This window comes from Bufo bufo, chromosome 1 (assembly GCF_905171765.1).
Source record: "Bufo bufo chromosome 1, aBufBuf1.1, whole genome shotgun sequence".
NCBI classification, from domain to species: domain Eukaryota; kingdom Metazoa; phylum Chordata; class Amphibia; order Anura; family Bufonidae; genus Bufo; species Bufo bufo.
Window position 1 is genome coordinate 153,778,870 of NC_053389.1, and position 26,093 is coordinate 153,804,962.

The window sequence follows — 26,093 nt, forward strand, 5'->3', positions numbered from 1 at the left end:
AAAGGGGTTGTCAAGGATTTTACTATTGATGGCCTATCCAGTCTTCTCCCTCCTTCGGCATGTACAGGATGTGGATACTGGATATAAGCAATATTTATCAGATGACTTGGCTCTACAATGGGGCTCATCATCATGAGGGCATATAAGCACTCTCTATATTGCTGCATCTTCAGCTGTTACTGGCTTACAAGTCTTGATGTTTTATGCTAACACCAACTGGCCATAGACCGTACAGGTTGCAGGCCGAGCGGTCCTCAGGTACATGACGATCTGAAGCTCTCTCGCAGTAATTAATGCTAGGAGTATCAGATACTTATGCACCTGGCCACTCGCCACAGAAGCCTTCCTGAATTAAACTGTATCGCCATCCTCAGGACAGCAATGCACTACAGTGTTGCTGGCCTCGCCTACAATATGGGGCCACTTTTAGGTTTTCCAGGGCCACTTTATGTTCCCAGTCCGCTCCTGCGATAGTGCATGATTTGTAGTTTAAGTCTTGTAGTAAACGCTGCAGGATATATTGGTGCTACAGATTATTATTACTAGAATTTCCGTGCCTGTCATGGCGGGGATGAGCGCATGCAGGACTTATGCAGGTTTATAAGCAAGTGACATTATTATGGCACATATAAGTAGCACACAGGGGCCCACATAACACTGCCAGTTGTTTAACATTTCTATGAGCGTGACGACGAGGCCGCAGACGACGAGTCTGAGTATCTGCGTAGAGCTGCTCACAGGGTCATGCACATCCCTATATATAGAGTCCACACACCCCTAACTTTATGAAAGGTGTATTTCTCGGCCAGGCTCTTGAAATGGATGTCTGAGCTACAGATATTTCTATTTTTCCCCATGAATTTTTTTGCATTTGATTCCCTAATTTTAGCCAGGTTCATTGCACAGGAAGACTTCATCTTATTACTCTCTTTTTATCCCGGCCCATGCAACCAATTTTCTTGGTCATAGAATTTCCTCGAAACTGTGGTGCTGAAGCTGCCTCATGTCTCACCCCTCTGCATTAGAACCTTCTGCACTGGTTAAAAAAAAAAGCATTGCCCACTTGCTTGGCAGAGACCTGGTGTGAGCCCACCAGCCGCCTCGGCTGCATGCCATTTTTTCAGTTTTTTTTTTTTTCTGTTCTGTTCTTTTTTTTTTTTTTTAAGTGTATATCTCAAGTACTCCTGTGAAATGCCTGTCTACATATATTTTTATATATATATTTTTTGTTCTCTACATATTCCTGCATGAATGGATGCCAGATACTGAATTGCTTGAAAGGCAGGCACCTGCTTCTGTTAACAGCAGTACCCGGACTTCACCCTATCTATTAAGGCACAGTGCTTCTGCCTTGTCCACAGACCCTCACCACCCCCTGGCTGCCAAATAGTCATATTTTATTTATTCTTTTCGTTATGTCTCTATATCCTGTGTTGATATTTCTACCCCACTGTGTGCACGATATTGACCCTTTCTTTGCTCGGCTGCCCAATTTCAAGGAGGACACGGGCAGTGAAATGGTTTAAATGTAAGCAAATTTCGGTTTGTAATTTTTTTTTTTCCTCCCTCTCTTTCCCCCCCCTTCGTTTGTTTGCATGTGATGTTGCCAGGGGAGATCTGTGGCTTTAAAATTCACGACCAGGATGTGCCATTCGAGGCCATGGTGGTGGACAAATCCACTGGGGAGGGTGTGATTCGCTCCACGGAGAAGCTGGACTGTGAATTACAGAAGGACTACACTTTTACCATTCAAGCCTATGACTGTGGCAAAGGACCAGATGGCTCAAACGTCAAAAAATCCCACAAGTAAGATCGCCAATGTTCTGGGAAAGGGAAGAACAAATTGTTGTATGATCTATAGGCTGGAGCTACACCAAGACCTTTTTGTAACACTTTTGATGGATTTTAACGATCAAGGTAGAGCTATAGTCCAAAGCAGTAACATGACTTGTACTCGGTCTTGAGCACTGCAGCTGTCACTTGAAAGTTAGGGTACAGCCACACGTTCAGGTTTTTTGGTGCACTTTTTGAAGCCAAAACTAGGAGTGGATTCTTGATAAGTCATATCTGTCCACTACTTTATCTCCATTTATCATCCACTCCTGATTTTGGCTCCAGAAACGGTATCTAAAAACCTGAACATGTGGCTGTACCCATAGATTTTTTGTAACCTCTTTGATGGATGTTAACTGTCAAGGTACAGCTGTAGTCCATGGCAGTAAATAGACTTGTATGCAGTCTTGAGCATTGCAGCTGTCACTCGATAGTTACAATCAATCAAAAGTGCTACAAAAGGTCTTGGTGTAACTCCAGCCTTTGCGTATTATTATTATTATTACTGGTATTAGTAATGGAGAGACAATCTAGCCATCATTTAGCATTTAATGTGCAAATCATTTTTACAAATCAAAGTTGAGTTCAGCTTAGAAGATTGTTCAGGAGAGAAGAGACAGAAGCTGGAGACCGAGCCAGCAAGCAGTCTGAAGAATTTCACTGTGAATGGGACAAAGCAGCCTGCAATGTGTTTGAAAACCTGAGAGACTACAGAAAGACACGGCACAGTATTTTTAATGCATCAAAGGGGTTATCCAAACCATAAACATGTCCCCCAATGCACGGGCCCCTAATATAGATTATACTCCCCCCCCACCCCCCCGCTCCCTGCATCCGCGTCCCTCTGGATCCCCACACGGCCGCTGCTGCATCTCCCCTTCGCATACCTGCTATTGGCTGCCCCAACCGTCGGGAGATGTTTTGATCCCCGCAATGGGGAGATGCAGCGGCGGCCGTGCAGGGATCAGGAGCGACGTGGGTGCCGGGGAGCGGAGTAAGTATAATCTATATGAGGGGCCCGGGCATTGGGGGCATGTTTTAGCCATTTGATAAGCCCTTTCATATAAGAAAACTGCATTCAGAGGTGTCCATAGCCTTTAGAGGGGTATTTCCATCTTATAAAGTGATGGTATATGGCTAGAATATGCCATCATTTTATGTTTGGTGAGAGTCTGACCTCTGGAACCCTCATAAGTCCTGAGAATGAATGGGGTGTAGCATTAGATTCAATTCATGGTTTCTGCCTGCACAGCCGGGTGCCAAAGTGGAGGGAAAACTAAACCAGTGCTGCAGCCCTTTATTCTCAGGATCAGTAGAGGTCCCAGAAAGCACAAGATTACAGTATGTTATTTTAAGATAAAGCAAAATTTCCATGTGCGATAGAAGCCTGTATAAAGTATAACTTCTAGACTGTGTCAGCTGGTTGCTTTCCTAAAGTAAGTTTTAGGACTGCAAAAGTTACCATTGGGGCAGATATTTGCTTGCAATTAGCACATGGGTATATTTCGATTTCTGTCTGCATGCATTGTGAAAGGGCCACGGCCCCATCACTTATTGTAAAATCTAATTCCCCATACATATTTTATATAGAATGTGATGTTGATATTCAGCAGCTGCTAGAAAACCTGCCATGTGTCATTAATGTTTAAAAGGTCGTTTTCTGAGGCATGTAAAGTACCGTAATTTATGTACATAATTTACTACACGTTTCTGCTTGAATTTTGCTCACTTCAGTTGCTGGCACCAATATCACTAGTCTGTACGCTGCCATATGGACATGACCGCTCATTGATTAAGGGGATCTGAAGGTGCCAACAGAACACTCTGAACACATTTAGGCCTCTTGCACACGGCCGTTGTGCTCCCGTGGCCGTATTGTGGGCCGCATACGGCGGTTCCACAATACACGAGGCACCAGCCGTGTGCATTCCGCATCACGGATGCGGACCCATTAACTTTAATGGGTCTGCAAATCCGGCGGTGCGAAAAGGAAGCACAGAACGGAGCACTACGGAGTGCTTCCGTGGGGTTCCAATCCGAGCTTTCGTTCTGCAAAAAAATAGAACTATCTTTTTGCGGAACGGACGGATCACGGACCCATTCAAGTTGAATGGGTCTGGATCCGTCGCGGTCGCCGCACTTACGTTGCCCGTGCATTGGGGACTGCAAATTGCGGTCCCTAATGCACGGAACGGAACTGCAACGGCCGTGTGCAAGAGGCCTAAGGCAGATTTACTGAGACCTGGGTTTCATACTCCAGTGTCAGGCAAAAGTCCATTGGAGTAAGATGAGCCGAACTGCCGAAGGTACTAAGAGGAGCGTGCACCCAAACGGAAATCCACCAGCTATGGGAGGGTGTAGGATTCAGCTATAGTTAATGCAAATTTTGTGGTGTATATTATAACAACTTTGGACCAAAAAGCCCCCAGTCCTTTGGTTAAGCCCCATCCACTTTTTGGAAAGTGGGTGATTTTCCACTGCTCACAGCAAAGTCGCACGTTTTTGCAGAATATGTGGCTTGTGCAAAAAATGTCCGAGTTTTGTATGGCAGAAAACTGGTGTACAGCATTGATAAGTTCCCCCCATTGTGTTGAAATGTCTTAAGTGTCTTGAGTGCTTGGGGTGTCCAAGGACAGGTAGATATATCATATTACATACAAACCTGTAATGGAGCCCCCAACTTATAATATCCCTAGTACTGGTGTCCTCTTATGTTGGGTCCTTCAAGCACCATTACTCGGATGTGACCTCTTTCTTTACAATCCCTGTGCTCCATCATATTTCCTTGCTCTACAGCAATATTCTGCATACATTTAATCCAATCCTGTGTGTGTTGGTGTTAATACACTTTCAGAGCAGAGTTGTAGGATCACAGCAGTAAGATTTCGTGATAAAGTGGGCCATTCCCAGTGTGGGGCCCTTCCCTTGAGGCACTTTTCCAGTTATTAGGCATCCTGCATTAAGTTCCAGTGCAGCTGATCTCATCTCAATTATGTTATTAACTCGCTGCAGGGCAACCGTGCACATCCAAGTGAATGACGTGAACGAGTACGCTCCCGTGTTTAAGGAAAAGTCTTACAAAGCAACAGTCATCGAGGGAAAGAAATACGATAATATTCTGAAGGTGGAAGCTGTGGATGCTGACTGCTCCCCCCAGTTCAGCCAGATCTGCAGCTATGAGATTGTAACCCCTGATGTTCCCTTCTCTATAGACAAAGACGGTAAGCTCCCAATCCCCCGCTGTGTTATAAAATATTCCGCTCTTCAGTCCTTCGAAAGCCCCTTCTCCGTCTTCAGTTCGGTAGTTCAGACTGGTTGCTAGGTGATGTGCTGCCTGGCAACTGACATTGTGGTTGTTAGGCATTGTGTACCCAGCAACCAAGCTGACAGATTGAAAATTAAGCTGCAGCTTAAAATTCGACACTATTTATATGGGATAATACAGCTTATAATGTTCTAAAATAGCACAAGAAGTCATACTCACTATTTCATGCTTTGTCTCGACACGGCCATGTGACCGCTGCAGCCAATCATTTATTTCTCTTGTCTGGCTGCTGCAGGGTGAGGCACAGACCCAGAAGCACATGGAAGGGCTTCCGGGACCATGCCTACACACCACAAAAGATGGAACATGTCTTGCGGATCGCTGTCCCTTTGAAGCCAGTGGGTGCGCACCGCAATGCGAAGTTGACACTGCCGGTGCCTGTGGATAGGCCATCAATATCTGATCAGCTCAGCGGGGGTCTGTACCCCTGCTGATCATCTGTTCTGCAGTAGCTGGCTCCTGGTTACTGCAGTGCTGCTCTCATTGAAGTGCACACAAGCAGAGCTGCAGTAACCAGCTCCGTCCACTGCACCATAGATGGCGCTGTATAAGTCTGGTGCTACCCTGAAATGTATTCACAGTAATACAATTTATTATGTCGGTAGATTTAACATATATCCAGTTACTGATATAAAATCTATATGCAAAAGCATCATTTTCTAAATAAAATCTCCTAAGGGTACTTTCACACTTGTGGCAGAGGAATCCAGCAGGCAGTTCCGTTGCTGGAACTGCCTGCCGGATCCGTCAAAAAGTATGCCAACTGATGGCATTTTAAGACTGATCAGGATCCTGATCCATCATACAAATGCATTGAAATGCCGTCATCCGGAAAAACGGACCCGGCATTTATTTTTTTTCCAGTATTTTGAATGCCGGATCCGGCACTAATACATTCCTATGGCATTCCGGCAAGTGTTCAGTTTTTTCGGCTGGAGATAAAACCGTAGTATGCTGCGGTATTATCTCCTTCCTGATCAGTCAAAAAGACTGAGCTGAAGACATGCTTTCCATTCAGAATGCATGGAGATAAAACTGTTCAGTTCTTTTCCGGTATAGAGTCCCTAGGACGGAACTCTATGCCGGAAAAGAAAAATGCAAGTATGAAAGTACTCTAAAAAGAATATAAACATATACACAGAAAGCAGATAAAAGATTAATATGTCATCTTCTGTAACTGCTTCAGGGTACATCAAGAACACAGAGAAGCTGAATTATGGGAAAGACCGTCAGTATAAGCTCACAGTCACTGCCTATGACTGCGGGAAGAAGAGGGCCACTGAGGACATACTGGTCAAGATTAACATTAAACCTACATGTAAAGCAAGTTGGCAAGGTAGGTCATTTCCTGCATGCCATGGTTTGCATCTTTGTTTCTTTTTAGTTATGTAAGTATGATCCCAAAATGTAGAAAAGAACAGACCAGGACATTGCTGTAACTGGACATATTACAAAAGGGAGAACATGATGCTCAGTATTCTGTGCATTTTCTACAGGCTGGAGTAAGAGGATAGAGTATGAGCCTGGCACTGGATCCCTGGCACTGTTCCCTGGAATGCACCTGGAGACCTGCGATGAGCCCATCACTTCCATTCAAGCTACAGTACAACTGGAAACCAGTCACATTGGTAAAGGGTGCGACCGAGATACCTATTCTGAGAAGTCAATTCACCGGCTATGCGGTAAGAGTCAGAAGCTACTATGTTTCAGGATGTTATGGCCAATTTAACCTATTCCTGACGCAGCGGTTTTTCAGTTTTCGCATTTTCGTTTTTCACTCCCTGCCTTCCCAGAGCCATAACTTTTTCATTTTAACGTTCACATAGACATATGAGGGCTTGTTTTTTGCAGAACAAGTCGTACTTTATAATAGCACCATCTAATATTGCATATGATGTAATGGGAAGCTGGAAGAAAATTCCAAATGAGGTGGAATTGGGGGAAAAAAAAGCAATTTCTCCACAGTTTTCGTTTTTACGTTCTTCCATACGCATTAAAATGGACTTGTTACCTTAAAGTCCATTCCGATGTCCGTAGTGCATTGCGGATCCGCAATACACCCGGCCGGCACCCCCATAGAACTGCCTATACTTGGCCGCAATTGCGGACAAGAATAGGACATGTTCTACTTTTTTCCGGAGCTGCGGACCGGAAGATCAGAGGCGCGCTCCGATAATGCGGAGAGCACATAGTGTGCTCTCCGCATCCATTCCGTCCCCATAGAGAATGAATGGGTCCACACCCGTTCCGCAATTTGCGGAACGGATGCAGACCCATTATATGGACGTGTGAATGGAGCCTTATTCTCAGTATGATTACAGCGATATCACATTTTTATAGTTTTTCTTGCTTAAAATAAATAAATAATAACTTTCGAACACATTTTGCATCGTCATATTCTGACCCCCATAACTTTTTCTATATTTAGGTCTACGTGCTGTGTGAGGGCTCATTTTTTGTAGTGTGATCTGTAGTTATTTATTGATACCATTTTGGGTGTATGACTTTTTTTTAATCACATTTTACTTGTTTTTTTTGTTTTTTTTAGGGGGGGGGGCGGAAGCAACAAAAACTGTGGATTGGCCATTTTTATTTTTTTAATATGGGGGGAAAGGGAGTGAAATGAATTTTAATCTTTTTTTATTTTAATTTTTTTTTTTACTTTTTTGACACTTTAAGTACCCCTTGTAGACTTGAGCATGCCATCATCAGATGTCTTCTTCCATAGACTGCAATGATTTAACTGCAGCCTGTGGGAGAATTGCTATGTTCCTATGGAGTCTTGCCATAGGAACTCCATAAGAACATAACTGAGGCAGACCTCGGATCCTTCAGAGAGCCGGAGGCTGCCAAAGCAAATGAACTGCTCCTCGATTACCATGCGAGGAAGCCATACGGGTCCCGGGAGCGCAGCGCTGCTGCCGAAAAGCCTCTCAGATGCCTTGGTCACAATTGGCCATGGAATCTGAGGGGTTTAAATGTTTGTGATCACCGTTATGGCTGATCACAGACATTGGCTCTGTGTGTCTGCTGTGTAAATCAGCAGGCAGCCATCGACTATGGTGCTCCCTCCACTCTGGAGCAGATGCCATCTTTAAAAACCCAACATGCGGCGTACATGTATGGGGTATGTCAGGAAGGGGTTAGGTTTAGATCCCCTTTTCAATTACTGTGTCATGCTTTATGATTGAGATGTGAAGTTACCAAATTGCATTAAGTGGTAACCTGCCATTTACTCAGTTTGTGTTTTTTTTTTTTTTTGTAGGTGCCTCATCCAGTACAGCCGAGCTGCTGCCTCCTCCCAGTACTGCTACCAACTGGACCTTGGGGCTGTCCACAGATAACGGCCATGACAGTGACCAGGTGTTTGAGTTTAATGGTACACAAGCTGTCAAGGTTCCCGATGGGATTGTAACTGCTGACCTGAAAGAGCCATTTGTCATATCTGTGTGGATGAGGCATGGACCCGGAGGACGTGACAAGGAGACTATCCTGTGTAATTCCGACAAGACAGGTACTGGATCCCCTCCATTATATGATTTTTAATATATGAAATCAAGAATGTCGTTCTGCACTGGTTTCCGAGCACAAGAATATGACTTTTGTTGCTTAGGCAGGGTGCTGAATCTCTTTAAAGAGACCAGTCCTATATGGAGACTTATTGGCAATGCTTTATGGGCAATGAATATGCAAAGAGATATCCCCCAAGGAAGAGAACCATCTCGCCAGCGCCACCTCTTGGAAGTGTCTCCCTATGAGTCAAGATCCAACTTTCCAACAAGTCTTGGGATTTGACGAGGGAATATAGCCACTTGACAGGAAGCCATTTGACAGGAAGCCACTTCCAATACGCGGTGCTGGTGAGATGGTTCTCTTTCTTGGGAGATACCTCTTTGTATATGACTTTCATGTGGAAACTTAAAATATTTCATTATTCGGACAGCCTGTGCCTGCTGTGAGTCTCTGGAACTTGTAGTTCCATAGATCCTATCGGATAGGATGCTTCTGAGAGGAGGCGGTGTATTGTTTTAGCATCTCCGCCTACTTATAACCTCATAATGTAGCAGTGCATTTTGGCTTCATTGATGTGTGTTCTATAACATGGATTGATTTCTGTTTTCCATGACCAGTTTTCTGCATCAGAGGCCCGGATACTGCAATGCAGTTACTGTCTGGGTGACTTTATATCGGCCAGCAGCTATTATTGACTCATGTAGACTGATAAAGTGTATTTATCTATGGAATGCACTTTGGACTGTGCTGCTCTCTCTGTTAGATACTGTGATCTTTGTGTCTGGATCCATCTGAACCTTCATACGGGTTGTCCTATTATTGGTTTGACCACGTGCTCTATATAGCATACATGGGGACAAGCCTAATACTGTAGACGGATACAAAGCTGCTTGTGATTATTCTCTGCAGTGTTAGGTATGTATTTATCTAGGGCGTAAGGCCGAATAGTGTATATTTCTTCACTCTTGTTTCCACCTGAGCTGACGCAGTGCACAGAGGGGGCATTGATCAGCTGGCACATAAATGGAGGAGCACAGAGACCTGTTGTCTGTGGGATGTGAAATGTAACCCTATGGTATCACTGCCCTCCATTAATACAGTTTAAAAAAAGAAACCAAGCTATGTTTGTGTCTCTGTGGGATATCGGCTGATTGAGACCAAGGTATTTGGGGAAGGTAGTTTTCCTTTTGCCAAACGTTTAAATTCTGTCCACCCACTCCTGAAAATTAAAATCTTGCCATACAGGTAATGGTGCAAATCATTTACATTGAGAGGCAACCAATGAAATGTTAATTTCCAAAAGTGTATTATTTCACTTTGTTAATACATTACATTCCTCATAGCCTGCATTATACTCCAGGGCTGCATTCATAATGTTGCTGGTTGTTATTGGTCAACAAGCTTACAGATACTTAAAGGGGTTGCCTTAACAAAAAAAATATATAACAGACGTGGATGAGCATATTCCAAACCCCCCACCACAGCACTGCTGTTCTAATTCTCCCCACCACTCACAAGCCTCAGCAGTAGATGGAACGAGACCACTAAGTCAGTTGATTGGCTGCAGCGGTCATAACAAAGCCCAGCGGGGAGAATCAGAGCAGCAGCTCTGGAGCACAGGGAGTTTGAACTGAGTTCATTGATTTATATTGAATGCATAGTGTTCGTTCTTGGATTTCATGACCCACTGTAGAAAACCTACAATACACAGGTTGATCGAGGTCAGTCTGGCACTTCCCTTAAAATAAAACTATCCCTTTTATTATTACATTGTTAAAACATGCGGCTATACTGAGGTCCCAGATTATACACACTGATATGTTTTGTACAGAGTGTACATGCATGACATTATACAATGGGAATGCAGCAAATAAGTACAGACATTAAAGGGGTTTTCCAGGGAGATTTATTTATTTTTTTAAGTTAGTTTTTGAAGCTTCTTTGATATTTTTAACAAACAAAAATTTTGAAAGAAAATTATAAAAAAATAAAATAATCCCAGTCGCTTTTAAAGTCGCTTTACTCATCTACACTGATCCCCTGATGCTGAAATGCAAGGAAAGGTCAGCTCAGCCAATCACGTGCCTCAGTGGTGACCCGTCCCAGCCAGTGATTGGTTGAGCAGGCCTTTCCTAATGTTTCTGGCATGTCAAGTCACGCCCGGAGCAGCATCAGAACAGCAGTAGTGGGGAATCGATGGAAGTGAGAAAGCTTCGTTGTTATTTTTAACATGTTCTGGCCTGTTTAAAAAAAAAATATGACAAAAGTCTTTCTGAAAAATCCCTTTTACTTTACAGAATAAATCTCGCATAAAGAAATACATAATGTAAAAATGATATTAGTAAATATACAACAGATCATTTCTCGTGCATGGCATTGGGGGACACAGCACCATGGGTATATGTCCAACTACCACTAGGAGGCGACCCTAGACATAAAAAGTGTTGGCTCCTCCCCGTTGGGCTATACCCTCTCCACAGACACTAGGCAGCTCAGTCTTGTTCTAGTGTCTGTAGGAGGCAGACCTGACCTGATTTTTGTGCAGGCCATCCTGCTACTTTTTTATTTAATTTTATTTTTCTCTTCTCTGCAGGTTCCGGCCTGCTGCAGGGGTGGCTCCATCGTGTTCCACTTTAGTTGCCCCCCTGCGGGTGCGTACTCAGGTACCTGGCAGCCACCCAGTCCCCAAATCTGCTTCCGCAGTGGAATTCCGGCAGTCCCACGGTTCCCGTGTTGAGTCCGCCGAGGGGGTGGTTACTGCTGCGCCTGAAGACGTCTGAGGGTGAGTATGTTAGATTAGGGATCCCACCCTCCTTCCTGGGCGCGTTCCCCCCTCATACTCCCTTCCCGGATACCTAATGCAGCTCTCATTGCTGTGTGGGTAAATGCCTTGCCTCTGATAAGTGCCTTGTTACATTAGGTTGTGGGTTTTTCTCTCAGCTGTATCCTGGCCCCAGAAGCCCCCTGGCCTTCCGTTTTTTCTCTCTCTGGGGGTCTCTTCTTCAGTTCTCTCCCCCACCTGGCCCCCGTTGGTCGCGGCAGTTCTGGGGCACTATCGCGATCGCGGCCGTTCGCCCCTGGCCGCGCTCCACTAATTTAGTCCCCGGCTTTTCGGGCCTACTAGGCCGCAACTCCCCGCCCACTTTCTCCCTTCCCGGGCTTACTCCGTCTCCTCCCCTCCGTGGGGGGAGCCTGGGAGGGGCCTCTTCTGCCTGCCAAGCCAGACCCAGGTTCCCTGCTCTCTCTCTGAGGGGCGGTTCTTCCTCCGGCTGTCGGCTCCTGCTCTCTCCGGTTGCCATCTTCTGCTCCGGTGCGCTGCACAGCTCCTGGGGTCCGGTAGGCAGCCTCTGGCTGAATTGCTCCGCAGGCTCCTTTCCCTCTCTCCCCTCTCAATTGCTGCATTCTCCTGCAGCCCTGCCACCTGCTATATAGCTGCTGCAGCACCTCTTGGGAACTGTGGCATCCGGGGTCAGATAGGTCAGCCCTGCTGCTCTATGGGGCCTCCTCTCCCAGCCTCCCTATCGGATCGCCACGTATTTTACGTGCGTCCGTTGTCTACGGAGGTTTCCACGTGGTCGCCTTGTCCCCCCTCCCACCCTTTTGTGTGTAGGTCCCCCCTGAATGGGCTCCCTCCATGTCGATCCATGGGAACCTTGCCTGACTCGCCCAATCCCTGGCGGAGTCGCTGGAGCGCTACCTACAAATTGCAGTCTCCTTCCCCCCTGAGTCACGCTCAGATATAGGGTCACGCAAGGAGTAGCCCATGGACCAACCGGGGGGGTCTCAACTAGCTTCCACCCCTCCTCGGCATCCTCGGGTCCCCCAGGACAGGCCTGAGGCTGGTGACGAAGCCTTCTCTGTCAGTTGCCTCTGGGGACACCTCTGCACCGATTCCCAGAGCATCAGGCAGTCTTCCACCATGCAGAATCCCTCTGCGTGGTCAAGTCATACGTGCATGGTGGTACCTACCCTACCAGGTTTGGTGCCCCTCTAGTGGACTTTCGGATGGCGCTCTCCTGCCTGCAAAGGTAATTTCCGCACTGGTAAGGCAGCCGTCACCGTGCTTAGCAACTGGGACACCTACGCGGTGTCTCTGGTACGTACGCCCTCGTAAGCTGTACACGACAGACCTTCCCGGTTCCACCTATCCAGGGGCTATGTTCTAGGCGAGCTGATAATTCAGGCAAACGCCTCTTGTAGGGTTGACAACCCTTCTCGGCCTCTAAAGGTTCTTTTGTAATGGATTACATCTGTCTGTTTCCAGCTGCCTTGTTACTTTTATAGGTAGAGTTCCTGCTGACTGGCTATGGTGTTCAATGCGGCACTATTTCCCCCTATCGGGCGAGAAATACAGGCCGCCTTCAATTGCCGTAGCAATTGCACCTGTCTGTTTCCAGCCACCTTGCTCCCTTCATGGATAGAGTCCCTACACCATCTCCTGATGCTTTATCCAATATCCCTGGCGGGCTCTATTGTGTTCCGTGCGGGACTATTTCTCCCTTCTCGGCGAGATATAGAGGCCACTCTCAATTGCTGTAGCAATTGTTTGGTTCTAGTGGGCACCAGGCTACCACCTTGTTCCCTTCATTTTTATTTAACTTCTCTATCTCCAGGGGCTGTTGCCGTTGCTCCTGTCTGGCCTTATGGTGTACCTTGCGGCACTATTTCTCCCTTACCGGACGAGATATTGAGGCCACTTTGTAGTGCCGTTGCCACTGCAACCTCATCTAGTCTGCACCAAACAGCCATCTTACTCCCTTCTTAGGTAGAGTTCCTGCACCGTCTCTGATGCTGCAGCCGTTACACCTGTCGGGCTCTATGGTGTACTATGCGGCCCTGTTTCCCTCTTTTAGGTGAAATAGAGGGCATTCTTCAGTTGCCATTGCACTTACTTAGTTGTGGTGTGCACCTGTCGTTCCTTGTGGTACCGTGCGGCCCTATTTTTTCCTTCCCGAGCGAAATATAGGGGCCATAGCTAACGTGGCAGCCGTTGCACTTCTCTGGTCCTAGGGTGCTCCATGCGGCCACATCGCTCTAATCTTAGACCTAGTACCTCTGAAATCTCCAGATGCTGTACCCATTGCACCCCTCTGGTCGTATCTCTGCACTACACAGCCGTATTTCTACCTTACAGGTTGAGGACCTGTACCCTCCAAATGCGGTCGCATTCCTGGATGCTGTGGCTTTGTTTCCACCCTCCTTAGTGTGCAACATGCAGCCACTTTACCTCGGTTTTAGGCGTGTATTTTTAGTACCTACGTGCTGGGCCCTATGGTGCAATCTGTGGCCCATACAGTTTCTGTATTACTGGGTGCTTCCTTCCCCGGGCTCTAATCTGTGCTGCGGATGTTAGTTACTTCCCTTTTCGGCCATCCTGGTTCAGCACGAACATGGTAGCCATATCTGGCAGGGGTGGGCCAGCCCAACCCCCACCTCCACCTTGTCGGTCTATTACTACTTCTGGTGTACCCAGTATATGGCTGATCTGTTCTGATCTGATGCTATTGCCATCCCTATCAAATGCTGCACTCTGTGTTCCCCATATTATAAAGGAGTACCCGTGTTGTTTTCTATTACAGGGCGGACCATTCCTGGTGGAGTACAGTGATCTCCACTGGATCTTCTCCTTGTTGGGATACGTAGCTTGGTGATCACCGGCCGCTGCAGCAGTTTTCGGCCATCACTGGATGTCCTCCGCCACACGGAATCCTCCTGGGGTCAGCGACATTATCCTCGCTGGAGTCCTCCCTGATGAGTCAGGGACAGAACCACTGAGCGCCACACACCTGCCTCGTAGGTGAATTTCTGCTGATTTCTCTGACATAGGACAGGGTTCCGTAGTTCCTTCTGGGTCCGGGTGTTCCCTTATATTCTCTGCTTAGTAGTACTACTAACAGAGGGCAGTCCCCTGGGACCTTGCTATTGTCTGCGCCTGTCTGGTACTCTCTCCCCTTGGGAGTCTTCTGTATGTCGGTCGCAGCTGGTTTCTACATTTCGTGTAGTCACTCCCTTTTCTTTTATAGCGACTTCGCCATTCCTTATGCATATGGGTGTCTGTTGTTTTAGTGGTACAACCCAAGCCGCTGTATTTGCTCTCCCCGGGACAATGTATGCAGATTGCTAGCCACTATTCTTTGAATGGCTAGTTGTCCATGGCCAATTCCTTCCCATATGGTGGTTCTTTTAATTTTTTCTTGGATATTCTGTTTTTTGTTGTCCTCTGGTGGTTCAGTTCATGGTTCCTTGTGAGCCCATTGCGGGTACTCCTTTCTGGAGTCCCTGTCCCCGTTCATTTGACCACACAGATTCTGTAGGATTATCGTTGTTTGGGAGGGGCCTGGGTTGATTGTTCCCCTTGCGGGTTCCAATAGCCTTGTGGACCTCTTGGGATTCGTGTCTATCTTCCCATCCTCCCACGTCAAGTACCTGGTGTTGAGTGGTTTAGTGCTACGGTTTGCATTTCCACCTTATGGTCTCCTTCGGGAGGGACTTCCTCCTGTTTGTAGAACCTTCCTCCATAGACTGTTGGGAGTGCGCTCCTTCTCTTCCCATGTCCCTCAGTCCTGTGTGTCCCTGCTGAGATTTCCTGGGCCTGCATCTCCCTGATACTTCATTTGGCCGGAGTTTCTCCGGTCTTGTGCTTTTCAGCAATATTTTGTTTTCAGAGGCTCGTTCCTCGTGTCCTAGTTTTGGGATGCAGGTCTTCTCTTATTTTTTTCTTTTTACCTGGCCTTTACTTACAACCCCCTCCCTTTCCAAGGGTTGGCGGTTTCCCTTAGCGCCTTTGGGGTTTTCACTTTTCAATAGGACGCTTAACTTCATCACCTGCTTCGCGGTGGGGGGAGTCCTGCTCCCTTCATATGTGAGCCTTGCTATGGCTTCCCTCACTCCAGTGTGCCCCTGCTGAGATTTCCTGGGCTTGCATCTGGTTCCCTTCTTCCCTGATAATTCGTTTTGCTGGAGTTTCTCCGGTCTTGCACTTCTCAGCGATATTTAGTTTTCAGTGGCTCGTTCCTCGTCTCCTGGTTTGGGGATGCAGGTCTTGTCTTTTCTCTTTTCGTGGTTTTTACTTACAACCCCCTCCCTTTTCAGGGGTTGGCGGTTTCCCTTAGCGCCTTCGGGATTTTTTCCTTTCAATAGGGCGCTTAATTTTTTCACCTGCTTTGCGGTGAGGGGAGACCCGCTTCCCTCACTCGTTGGCCTTCAGTGATTCCATGTTCCCTTGCTCCCCTGGCCCTTCAGGGGTTGACCTCAGGGTGTTTGTGCTTTCGCCTGAGACAATTGGGATGTTAGGTAGATCCGATACGCGATGCTGTCCTACTTTCTCTCCAGCCTTCGGCTGAGCTGGGTGTTCCCCTTTGCCTTCTTCTTGCATTTGGGACCTTCTCCCAGGCATTGTCCTGGGGTGCTGGCAGTCATCACTGTGGCCTCCTTGGGGTTTCTCCCTTGTTATGAGGCTTCCTGCCTATTCCGTGCTTTTCTCCTGTTGGGTCACATGGTTCTCCCACACCTGTATGCCCAACAGGTGGCATGGTTGTTCTTCCCACCCTCGAGGACTGCTTTGGGACGTCCCATGGTGCTGTGTCCCCCAATGCCATGCACGAGAAAATTGGATTTTTTGTACTCACCGTAAAATCCTTTTCTCGTAGTAGGCATTGCGGGACACAGATCCCACCCTATGTTGTTTTACTTACGCTTCTCCGGGCTGGTCTCTTGATCTTTCCCGGTACAGGAGTTGTTGGTTCCTTGCCTTTCTTCTCTCTCCTACTGCTTTTGGTACAAATTGAGCTGCCTAGTGTCTGTGGAGAGGGTATAGCCCAACGGGGAGGAGCCAACACTTTTTATGTCTAGTGTCGCCTCCTAGTGGTAGTTGGACATATACCTATGGTGCTGTGTCCCCCAATTCCTACTACGAGAAAAGGATTTTACGGTGAGTACAAAAAATCCAATTTTCTCCAGGAGAAACCTGCAGTGTTCATGGCCTCTGCTCATTTTAGTATATACGTGTCCATTGTGATAAAGAGTTAGTTCAATGAAAGACCCTTTGCCATTTGTGTCCTCTCCAGATATGAACCGACACCATTACTCTCTCTACATACACAACTGCAAGCTGGGATTCCTGTTCCGACAAGAACCCACAGAAGACAAATCATATAAACCAGCAGAGTTCCACTGGAAGTTGAATCAGGTAAGAGGCTTTTGTTATGTCTTCTGCTTCACCATGCATATCCTTAAGATGGCAGTTATGTGGATGCCTCCACGTGTACATGTGTAAGGTGACAGTGTGCTGCTCAAAGACACCTATCATTGTAAGGCCAATTTCACACTGGCGTTAAGCTTTCTCAGCAGGCTATTCCGGCAGGGGAACAGCCTGCCGGAAGTCCGCCCAGGCCCATTCACTATAATGGAGATTCGGCCGCAGCATGGCAAATATGCCGAGAGGCGGCCGGACAAAAAACGCTACTTGTCCGGCTGCCTCTCGGCATATTTGCCATGCTGCAACCAGATCTCCTCCGCTCCCCATTATAGTGAATGGGGCCGGACGGTCTTCTGGTAGCACACGTGTGCAAACGGTAGTATGGATCCGGCAGGCTGTTCTCCTGCTGGAACAGCCTGGCGGAAAAGCTTAACGCCAGGGTGAAACTGGCCTAAGATGAGGCCAATAAAAAGACAGTATAGAATATATTAGTTCATAGTAACATGAATTCTTGGCTCCCAGCCACCCATCAGATCACTCCCGCAGCTCTAACATTTTTTTTTTTAGGGATTTCTATATAAGCAGTTCCAAATATATTCTGTAAAGAGAAGTTTTGTGCTATACATTTGTCATTATCTGAAATCAAAGATAAGGAGGAGGAAGAAAATCCCCCAGGACCTGTCTCATTAGAGAAAGTGTTTTTGGTGTTATCGTCTTGAATCTTCTGCTCAGTAGTAGCTGCTTCTGGAACATATTGTGGTGGGTGGTGTGGGATGCTTGTTACCGTGCAGCAGGCATGATTTGAAGTAAACACTTCTAGACAAGTCTTCATGTCACATTGCAGAGCACAGCTCCGTGTGGAAATACCAGGGATTTTGTGTCCGTTCAATAGGCTCTTTGTCAATATTTGGAGAGGCAGCGGCCCCTGCAGAGCTGCTCAATCACAGTATGACCTGTACGTGCAAAGGAAAAGAACCCTCTTTGTCGTTTCATCTTTTAAAACTTGGGTAGATAACAACCTATTTCTAGGTCATTGCATTCACTTGTTAACCAGTTAGGGTAAAGGTGCATTTACATTGCACTGACAAGCAATTATCGGGAAGGAAGTGTCCCTTCCCCGTAACTGCCTGCTCATCAGTGGAGGTGAAGAGCTGAATTTACATGCTGCGATCACCCCCACTGCGTGGGGACGAGTGGCTACTGCCATCACTCATCCTCATACAAATTAATGTTTGTGGGCAGAAGATTGCTTTTTACACAGCACGATTTGCTGCCCAGGGTGTCCGCAATGAAGATCATCTGCAGAACCTTTACGTGGGCTGATTATCAAGAACCAGCGTTTGTACAAACGTTCATCCCTGATTGTCAGACAAATTGGGCCATTTAAACTTTCCATAAATAGGATTTAAAAGGGGTTTATCAACTGTTTTTAACTGATGACCTATCCTTGTGGATGCTTGCGATTTTCACGCAGCCACATTCACTTCTATGGGGCCTGCGTTGCGTGAAAAACACACAATATAGAGTATGCTGCGATTTTCACGCAACGCACAAGTGATGCGGGAAAATCACCGCTCATGTGCACAGCCCCATAGAAATGGGTCCAGATTCAGTGCGGGTGCAATGCGTTCGGTATCTACTCGCAGCTTACATTGGCCAATGACGTCACATTCATTAGTCACATGTCATTCAAGCTGCAGTACCAAGCACAACCGCTATACAATGTACGGCGCTGTGCTTGGTAAGCGGCAAGAAGAGCTGGTTGGCATGGGTCCCAGGTGTCGGACCCCCACTGATCAGATACTGATGACCGACCTAGTCTGAGAATAGGTCATCGGTTAAAAACAGCCAGAAAACCCCTTTAAGTAATCAAAAAGCCTGTTAAATTCACAACTGAAAAATGCAATGAGACATTCACAAAGTTTGTTATTCAAAAATCAAAGAGCTAATTCTCATTTACAATGTATTGCCTGAGAAATTAAGGATAATGTTGCCTACGAGCAAACAAACCCAGACTCAAAGACCCCTCTGCAACATAAGAATAATATTTGGGACAAAAGTATCATAAATGGGACCTAGAAAATGGGGTCTTTTACATATTTTTCATTGGAGCCCAAGAGCTTCCAGTTATACATTGCTTTATCTTTAAACTGATTTTGAATGTACCATTTAAAGGGAAGCCTGTCAATTTCTCAGTTGAGAAGTCAAAGACTGACCCTACATGTCATATTATCAGTCTATCTTGTATGGGGGACCTCCTAACTGTCCCCTGACAGCAGATATGGGGGAAATGATAATGTCTGTAAAGCACTATGGAATATGTCAGTGCTATATAAGTGGGTAAAATAAATAAATTAGACGTGGGCAGGGTGGAGTTCAACATTCCCAATCTGCTCTACTGGGCGATAAGCTGCAGCCGTCTGGCAGGGGCATGCAGGCTGAGCGGACAGCTGTCTCTGGTGTATGGCTAGCTTTAGAACATGGTTCTTGTATTAGCTAGCAAGAAAGATCCACCAGTAGACAAATCTATTCCAACCTGCTATCAAGACAGGGCATGCTGGAAGTTGTAGTCTCACAACAGCTGGAGATCAAGCTAGTGTGCAGTGCCATGCTGCAGACTATGCACTGGAAACCCATGGTGGTCCAAAGAGATCTTGAGAAATGTATCTTTGACATGTCAGACTTTCTTTAATGGCCCTACTAGTTTGCTGTCTCGTGTTCTGTATAGTTCTTCATTTCTAAGACTTTCCTGTCCCCAGTTTCCTCTAAGGCTTCTGGCTGCAGTTCCCCAAGGGCGATAGTGTAACCACGAGCATCTAGAGCTTCAGTAAAGCTAATGAGACCAGAAGATTAGATTCAACTTACTGCCATTTTATTTACCTCAGAGTCTAAGGTAAATAAAATGGCAGTAAGTTGAATCTAATCTTCTGGTCTCATTAGCTTTACTGAAGCTCTAGATGCTCGTGGTTACACTATCGCCCTTGGGGAACTGCAGCCAGAAGCCAATGTGACCTTGTAGTAGAATCAGCTTGTACTGTTCTAGACTTCATGTCTACAGTGTAACCAAACAACTGGCCTTTCTGCCCTTCTGATGCCTGCAGTACCCATCCTTGTAGAACGTATGCCAGCACCGGGTCTGAAAGTCACTTTGACTTACTCTACACTGAAGGACATTTTAAAACCTGTCTATTTTCTCTGCTTTGAAGATTGGCATTTTGCATTATTTTTTTGTTTTTTTTAAATGTCTGGATCCTATTCAGCACGAGCATAATCCTACAACATGCTTTATGTTCTGGAGGACGTGTGAAAAATGGTGAACGTCAGCAATACGTTATATAAAGAAATGCTGACATTTCCATTCTTCATGCAGTCATAAGTTTTTTCACAAATTTGTGTGTCACGGTCTGTCATGTCCCTCTTATATTTTGTGCCTGGAGAGTGCTTCCAAAATGAATGAACATCACATATTTTTGTATCTGCAGGCCTGTGACAAGGAATGGCATCACTATGTCCTGACTGCTGACTTCCCCAGCTTCACTCTGTATGTTGATGGCGTTTCATATGACCCCATCACCGTGACTGAGGATTACCCACTACATCCCACAAAGCTGGACACACAGCTAGTGGTTGGCGCTTGCTGGCAAGGTAATCATCCCGTCATATGTCTGCTTCTGCCTTATATCCTAATCTGTAAGTCTACCGACGACTCACGGATTAGTATAGAATATCAGATTAGGATCTAAGTGACCGCTCTTGCTGCAAAGTTTTTTTTTTTTTTTTTTACATTTAGTGTTCCATGCAATGAATGTCGATTTCCTGATGATGCGTCCTATTACTGCATACATTTCATGAATTGGTAACGGTGTTGAGGTTTCTGGAGTCTTACAGGATCCTTTACGAGGATTGACTTTCACTCTCATCCAGACATTTTTGCATTCCTACTACATAGCGTCATCATTGGCACAGTGCACTGTTACTACTATCTACATATTAGTAGTGCTCAGTGTTTTGTGTAATTTAGGCATATTATATCATGCAATGTGTTGGGACAGCAATATGATCAAGGAATTATCTGCAGCTAGAGCACAGATGCCCTTAAAAATAGTTGATAGGTTTCCCTTATAACATGGTTATAAGGGAAAATAATAGCATTCTTTGATACAGAATGCTTCGTAGAAGGTCACTTGAGGGTAAAAAAAATAAATAATTTTTACTCACCTCCTCCAATTGATCACATAGCTGTCAGTCTCCTGTTCTTTCTTCAGGACCTGTCAAAGGACCTGTGGTGACATCACTGAGCCCATCACATGGTCCATCATGTGATGAGCACAATGATGTCACCACAGGTCCTTTGACAGGTCCTGAAGAAAGAACAGGAGACCGGCAGCTACGCGATCAATTGGAGGAGGTGAGTTAATTTTATTAATTTTTTTTAACCCTCAATTGACCTTCTACTAAGCATTCTGTATTAAAGAATGCTATTTTCCCTTATAACCATGTTATAAGTGAAAATAATACAGTGAATAGACTTTCATCCTAGCAACCATGCGTAAAAATCGCACCGCATCCGCACTTGCTTGCGGATGCTTGCGATTTTCACGCAGCCCCATTCACTTCTATGGGGCCTGTGTTGCGTGAAAAACGCACAATATAGAGCTTGCTGCGATTTTTCACGCAACGCACAAGTGATGCGTGAAAATCACCGCTCATGTGCACAGCCCCATAGAAATAAATGGGTCCATATTCAGTGCGGTGCAATGCGTTCACCTCACGCATTGCACCCGCGTGGAAAACTCGCCCGTGTGAAAGAGGCCTTACAGAGCAAACTATAGACCAGTGTTCTTCAGCCTGTGGCTCTCCAACTGTGAAACTACTGCTGTAGACCTATGCCAGGGGTCTGCAACCTTTAAGACATAAAGAGCCACTTGGACCCGTTTCCAAAGGAAAAAAAAACTGGGAGCCGCAAAACCATTGCGACATTTAAAACAAATATTACACTGCATATATTGTTTCTTACCTTAATGCTATATACAGGATCGTGCAGTCAGCTGTCAATCTGAAGAAAAAAAGGACTTTTTCCCTTAACAATGTAAAATATATTTTTGCAAATTAATAGCTAATTAAAATATTTAATTTACCTTTACCAGACCCCCGCCAATCATGTGCCAGTAATACCAGACCCCCCCCAATCATGTGCCAGTAATACCAGACCCCCCCCCAATCATGTGCCAGTAATACCAGACCCCCCCCAATCATGTGCCAGTAATACCAGACCCCCCCCCCAATCATGTGCCAGTAATACCAGACCCTCCTCCAATCATGTGCCAGTAATACCAGACCCTCCTCCAATCATGTGCCAGTAATACCAGACCCCCCTCCAATCATGTGCCAGTAATACCAGACCCCCCTCCAATCATGTGCCAGTAATACCAGACCCCCCTCCAATCATGTGCCAGTAATACCAGACCCCCCTCCAATCATGTGCCAGTAATACCAGACCCCCCTCCAATCATGTGCCAGTAATACCAGACCCCCCTCCAATCATGTGCCAGTAATACCAGACCCCCCTCCAATCATGTGCCAGTAATACCAGACCCCCCTCCAATCATGTGCCAGTAATACCAGACCCCCCCAATCATGTGCCAGTAGTAATACCAGACCCCCCCAATCATGTGCCAGTAGTAATACCAGATCCCCCCAATCATGTGCCAGTAGTAATACCAGACCCCCCAAATCATGTGCCAGTAGTAATACCAGACCCCCCCCCCCCAATCATGTGCCAGTATAATACCAGGGCCCCCCCCCATTATGTGCCAGACTGCCAGTTAAAAAATAATAATAATTAACACTTATACTTACCTCTTTGGAGCGATGCGATGCAGGCCTCTTCCGGCCTGTGTCCCGACTCCAGCGCTGTACGGCTCAGGCGGCGCGATGACGTCATCGCGCCGCCTACGTCAGCCTCTCATAGGCTGCCAGCCTAGTAGTGCTGGCAGCCTATCAGAGGCACACACTGCCGCTGGCCTGGGGGGGATTTGATACCCCGCTTCCTACGCCCATGCCGGAGCCGCGGCAAAGGTTCAAAAGAGCCACATGCGGCTCCGGAGCCGCGGGTTGCCGACACCTGACCTATGCCAATAGAAGCCTTTAGGACTCAAGGGACAGTCATGAAGAATTGAAGTTCTCAATTGCCTCCCTTCATCGGCCTCAGATTACTATTAATTGATGCAGCATGATTCTGCTTGAAGAATATAGTATTACAGATTTATCTGTAAAATATTTGTGTCCAGAATTGTGATACGCTTGAACCTTCAAAAATCATCATCTAGCCATAGTTACATGAGATTTCTAACACTATTGAAGTAGGGTGTTCAAACAAGTTCTTGAAGACATGGCTTTGGCCCATTTTTTTTTAAGTAACGAAACATCCTATACTCACTGTTTCTAACCCCCTCCACTACAGCGATGCTGTACTTGTCTTCCCTGCCGGGCTTTAATTGCATGGCTGCAGAGGTGACATGCTCATATACCGCAGTTGATCGCTGCAGCCAATCATTGACCTCAGCTGTATAAGGCAGGGGAACGCTGAGGCCCGTGATTGGCTGCAGGAGTCATGTGGGATATATCGGCATATCCTCTCTGCAGCCATGTAAAGGAAAAAATAAAGCTAAGTGGTGAGGACCAGAGTGGTGGCACTGGACAGATATAGTACAGGTATGGTATAGATGCTTTTGATATTTTAAAGGGAACCAGTCACCATGAAAATACAATGTAATCTATAGGCAGCAGGTTATAGGGCAGGAGCAGCTGAGCAGATTGATATATAGCTTTGTGGTAAAAGATCCAGTAAAACTTGAATAAAATACATTTCAATTCCTGTTCATTCTGGAGGCGGTTGTGCAGCAATTTATATTGATGATCTATCCTCAGGTTAGGTCATCAATATCTGATGGGGTCAACACCAGGCATCCCCACCAATCGGCTGTTTCATTTCTGGTCATTAAACTAAGCGTTGTCTCCTGTGGAGTAGTGTAATTACAAGTATTTTCTCCATCCAAGTGAATGAAGCGAGTACTTGTCATTACACTGCACTTCCGAGCCAAAGTGCAGTGTAATGAACTGAAAGTGGGTCTTGCATGGCGCACGTCTTCTCTTCAAACAAATGATCTGCAGGGGTGCCAGGTGTCGGACCGCCGCCAATCAGATATTGATGACCTATCCTGAGGATAGGTCATCAATATAAATCTCTGCACGACCCCTTTAAGCTGATTGAAGCCCCTGCGGTACTCTACTGAGCACTAAGTCCCCCTCGTTATTTACCAGGCATAGCGCAGCAGTTTTAGTAGTAATTGTGTCAGAGATTGCAGCTCATTTCCCATTCACTTAGGTGGAACGAAGTTGTACTACTATTCACAGCCAGTACTAAAAGTATGTTGTGCCTGGTAAACAATGACGGGGCCCAGCACACGTCTTCTGACCCCTTCATTCAGCTGATAGGCAGGGGGCCAAGAGTCGGATGCACACAGATCTGATATTGATTGCTGTCAAGTTAGACAATCAATTTTCTAGTCTTGGGAAACCTCTTTAATATTAAAAATAATTCCCACTTTTAATGAGGATATGTAGATGACAATAATAGTTATCCATGGCGCCATTACCATGAACATGCACATTGGGCCATGTTGTGTCTGCTAAGGCTTCTGTGTGTGTGTATTTCACTGGACTGGGTTGAAGCTGGACACAGAGGACACCTGGCGCAGCTTCCTGTATAGACCTGGACGAGACTCGGGCATTAGCCAGCGCTTCCTCAGATTGACGTCCTCTCTTATAGCAGTGCATATGTTGTCATGACTTGTTTTGTCAATGTTACAAATGTCCCTAACCCTGTGGTCACTTCCCCTGTTTGTCCCTTCTTACTTTTCTGCAGAGTATTCAGGAAGTGGAAATAACACTGAGCCCATGACAGAGAGTGATGCAGGTGGCTGCAGTTCATCCCCGTCCTCCTCCACCACAGACATTTCATGTTGTTCACCCCTCGCATGAAAAGCAAAACTCATTTCTCAGTATCCCTATTTTCGCTCGGGGCTTGCTTCTGTCCCTCTTCTCTTTCACAAAACTCAGGAGCAACGCTAACATAGATAATTCTATAACTCAAAAGCACCACTATGTAACACTGTAGGTGCTCATTGTATTGCAGCAGGATGTATAGAGACATGGATCATACTCCTCTCTATTATTTCAGAGTGTGAAGGTGGTGATACACATTTATTAGCTGTCCCGACAGCTAGGTCTCCCTGCTCGCTCACAAACCCCTCACACGTTCGGCTGCCAAACACTTCTGACTGCAGCTTATATACCTGGAGAACAAAAAGGATTGGGCAAAAATATTAATCGCACCCAATCCTTCTCTCTTTATCTGTCGGGGGAGGGTTGGGAGCTCCCCATACGCATTAAACTGTCACCCAAACCTGCCGTTCTTGGTGGGGTCAGCTGACAATATACCCATGTATATGGGCCTTTAGTGAATTATACCTATGCTGTTAATGCAGTGGAACAATGAGGATGATCGTAGTACAAAGCCAAGGCAACCAACAGCCACCCCAGCTCTAAAGGCCCACGTTCACAATAGTGTATTGGTGGGTTTGGACGACAGTCTAATGTGTATGAAGCCTATTAACTCTGTCCCAACACATGATGTTGGGGCAGAGAGAAGATAGGCAAAATGAGTATTTTCACCCGATCCTTTTCCCAGGAGGTAAGCTACCGCCAGAAGTATCTGCAGAGGCTTTCTTCCTATTCAGTACACATATATGTTCTGCCTTAACGAATATATATGGGGTAATAAGGAGAGATAGCTGTCGGCAGACCAATGGTTCAGCCAACAGCTATTGAATGTGCATGGTCACCATGAGCCTGCCTAGGTCTTTATTAGCCAACATTCCCTGGCATGTAAGGGTACTTTCACACTAGCGTTAAAGTTTTCCGGTATTGAGTTCCGTCATAGGGGCTCAATACTGGAAAAAAAAACGCTTCAGTTGTGTCCCCATTCATTGTCCATGGGGAGAAAACTGAACTGAACAGAATCGAATGCTCTAAAATGCATTCCGTTCCGTTTAGTTTTGTTCCCAGACCGGAGAGCAAATAGAAAACGGATCCATCCTCCATTGACTTTCAGTGGAGTTCAAAATGGATCAGTTTTGACAATGTTAAAGAAATGTTAAAGAT

The 26,093-nt window shown here is 46.1% G+C and overlaps 1 protein-coding gene across 4 annotated transcripts in view; it reads left to right on the top strand.

Moving 5' to 3' along the window:
• The window catches only part of CLSTN1 (calsyntenin 1), a 97,714-nt gene that overhangs the window by 46,427 nt on the left and 25,194 nt on the right, over positions 1–26,093 (top strand). For 2 of the 4 annotated variants that reach the window (XM_040430897.1, XM_040430906.1), the window contains 8 exons: positions 1,611–1,806; positions 4,846–5,054; positions 6,345–6,494; positions 6,655–6,840; positions 8,424–8,672; positions 16,738–16,859; positions 20,351–20,513; positions 24,796–24,846. In XM_040430897.1, coding sequence (XP_040286831.1) covers positions 1,611–1,806; positions 4,846–5,054; positions 6,345–6,494; positions 6,655–6,840; positions 8,424–8,672; positions 16,738–16,859; positions 20,351–20,513; positions 24,796–24,846 — 1,326 coding nt within the window. The remainder of the gene's footprint in view (positions 1–1,610; positions 1,807–4,845; positions 5,055–6,344; positions 6,495–6,654; positions 6,841–8,423; positions 8,673–16,737; positions 16,860–20,350; positions 20,514–24,795; positions 24,847–26,093) is intronic. The other 2 variants (XM_040430914.1, XM_040430922.1) reach the window with 1 other exon arrangement.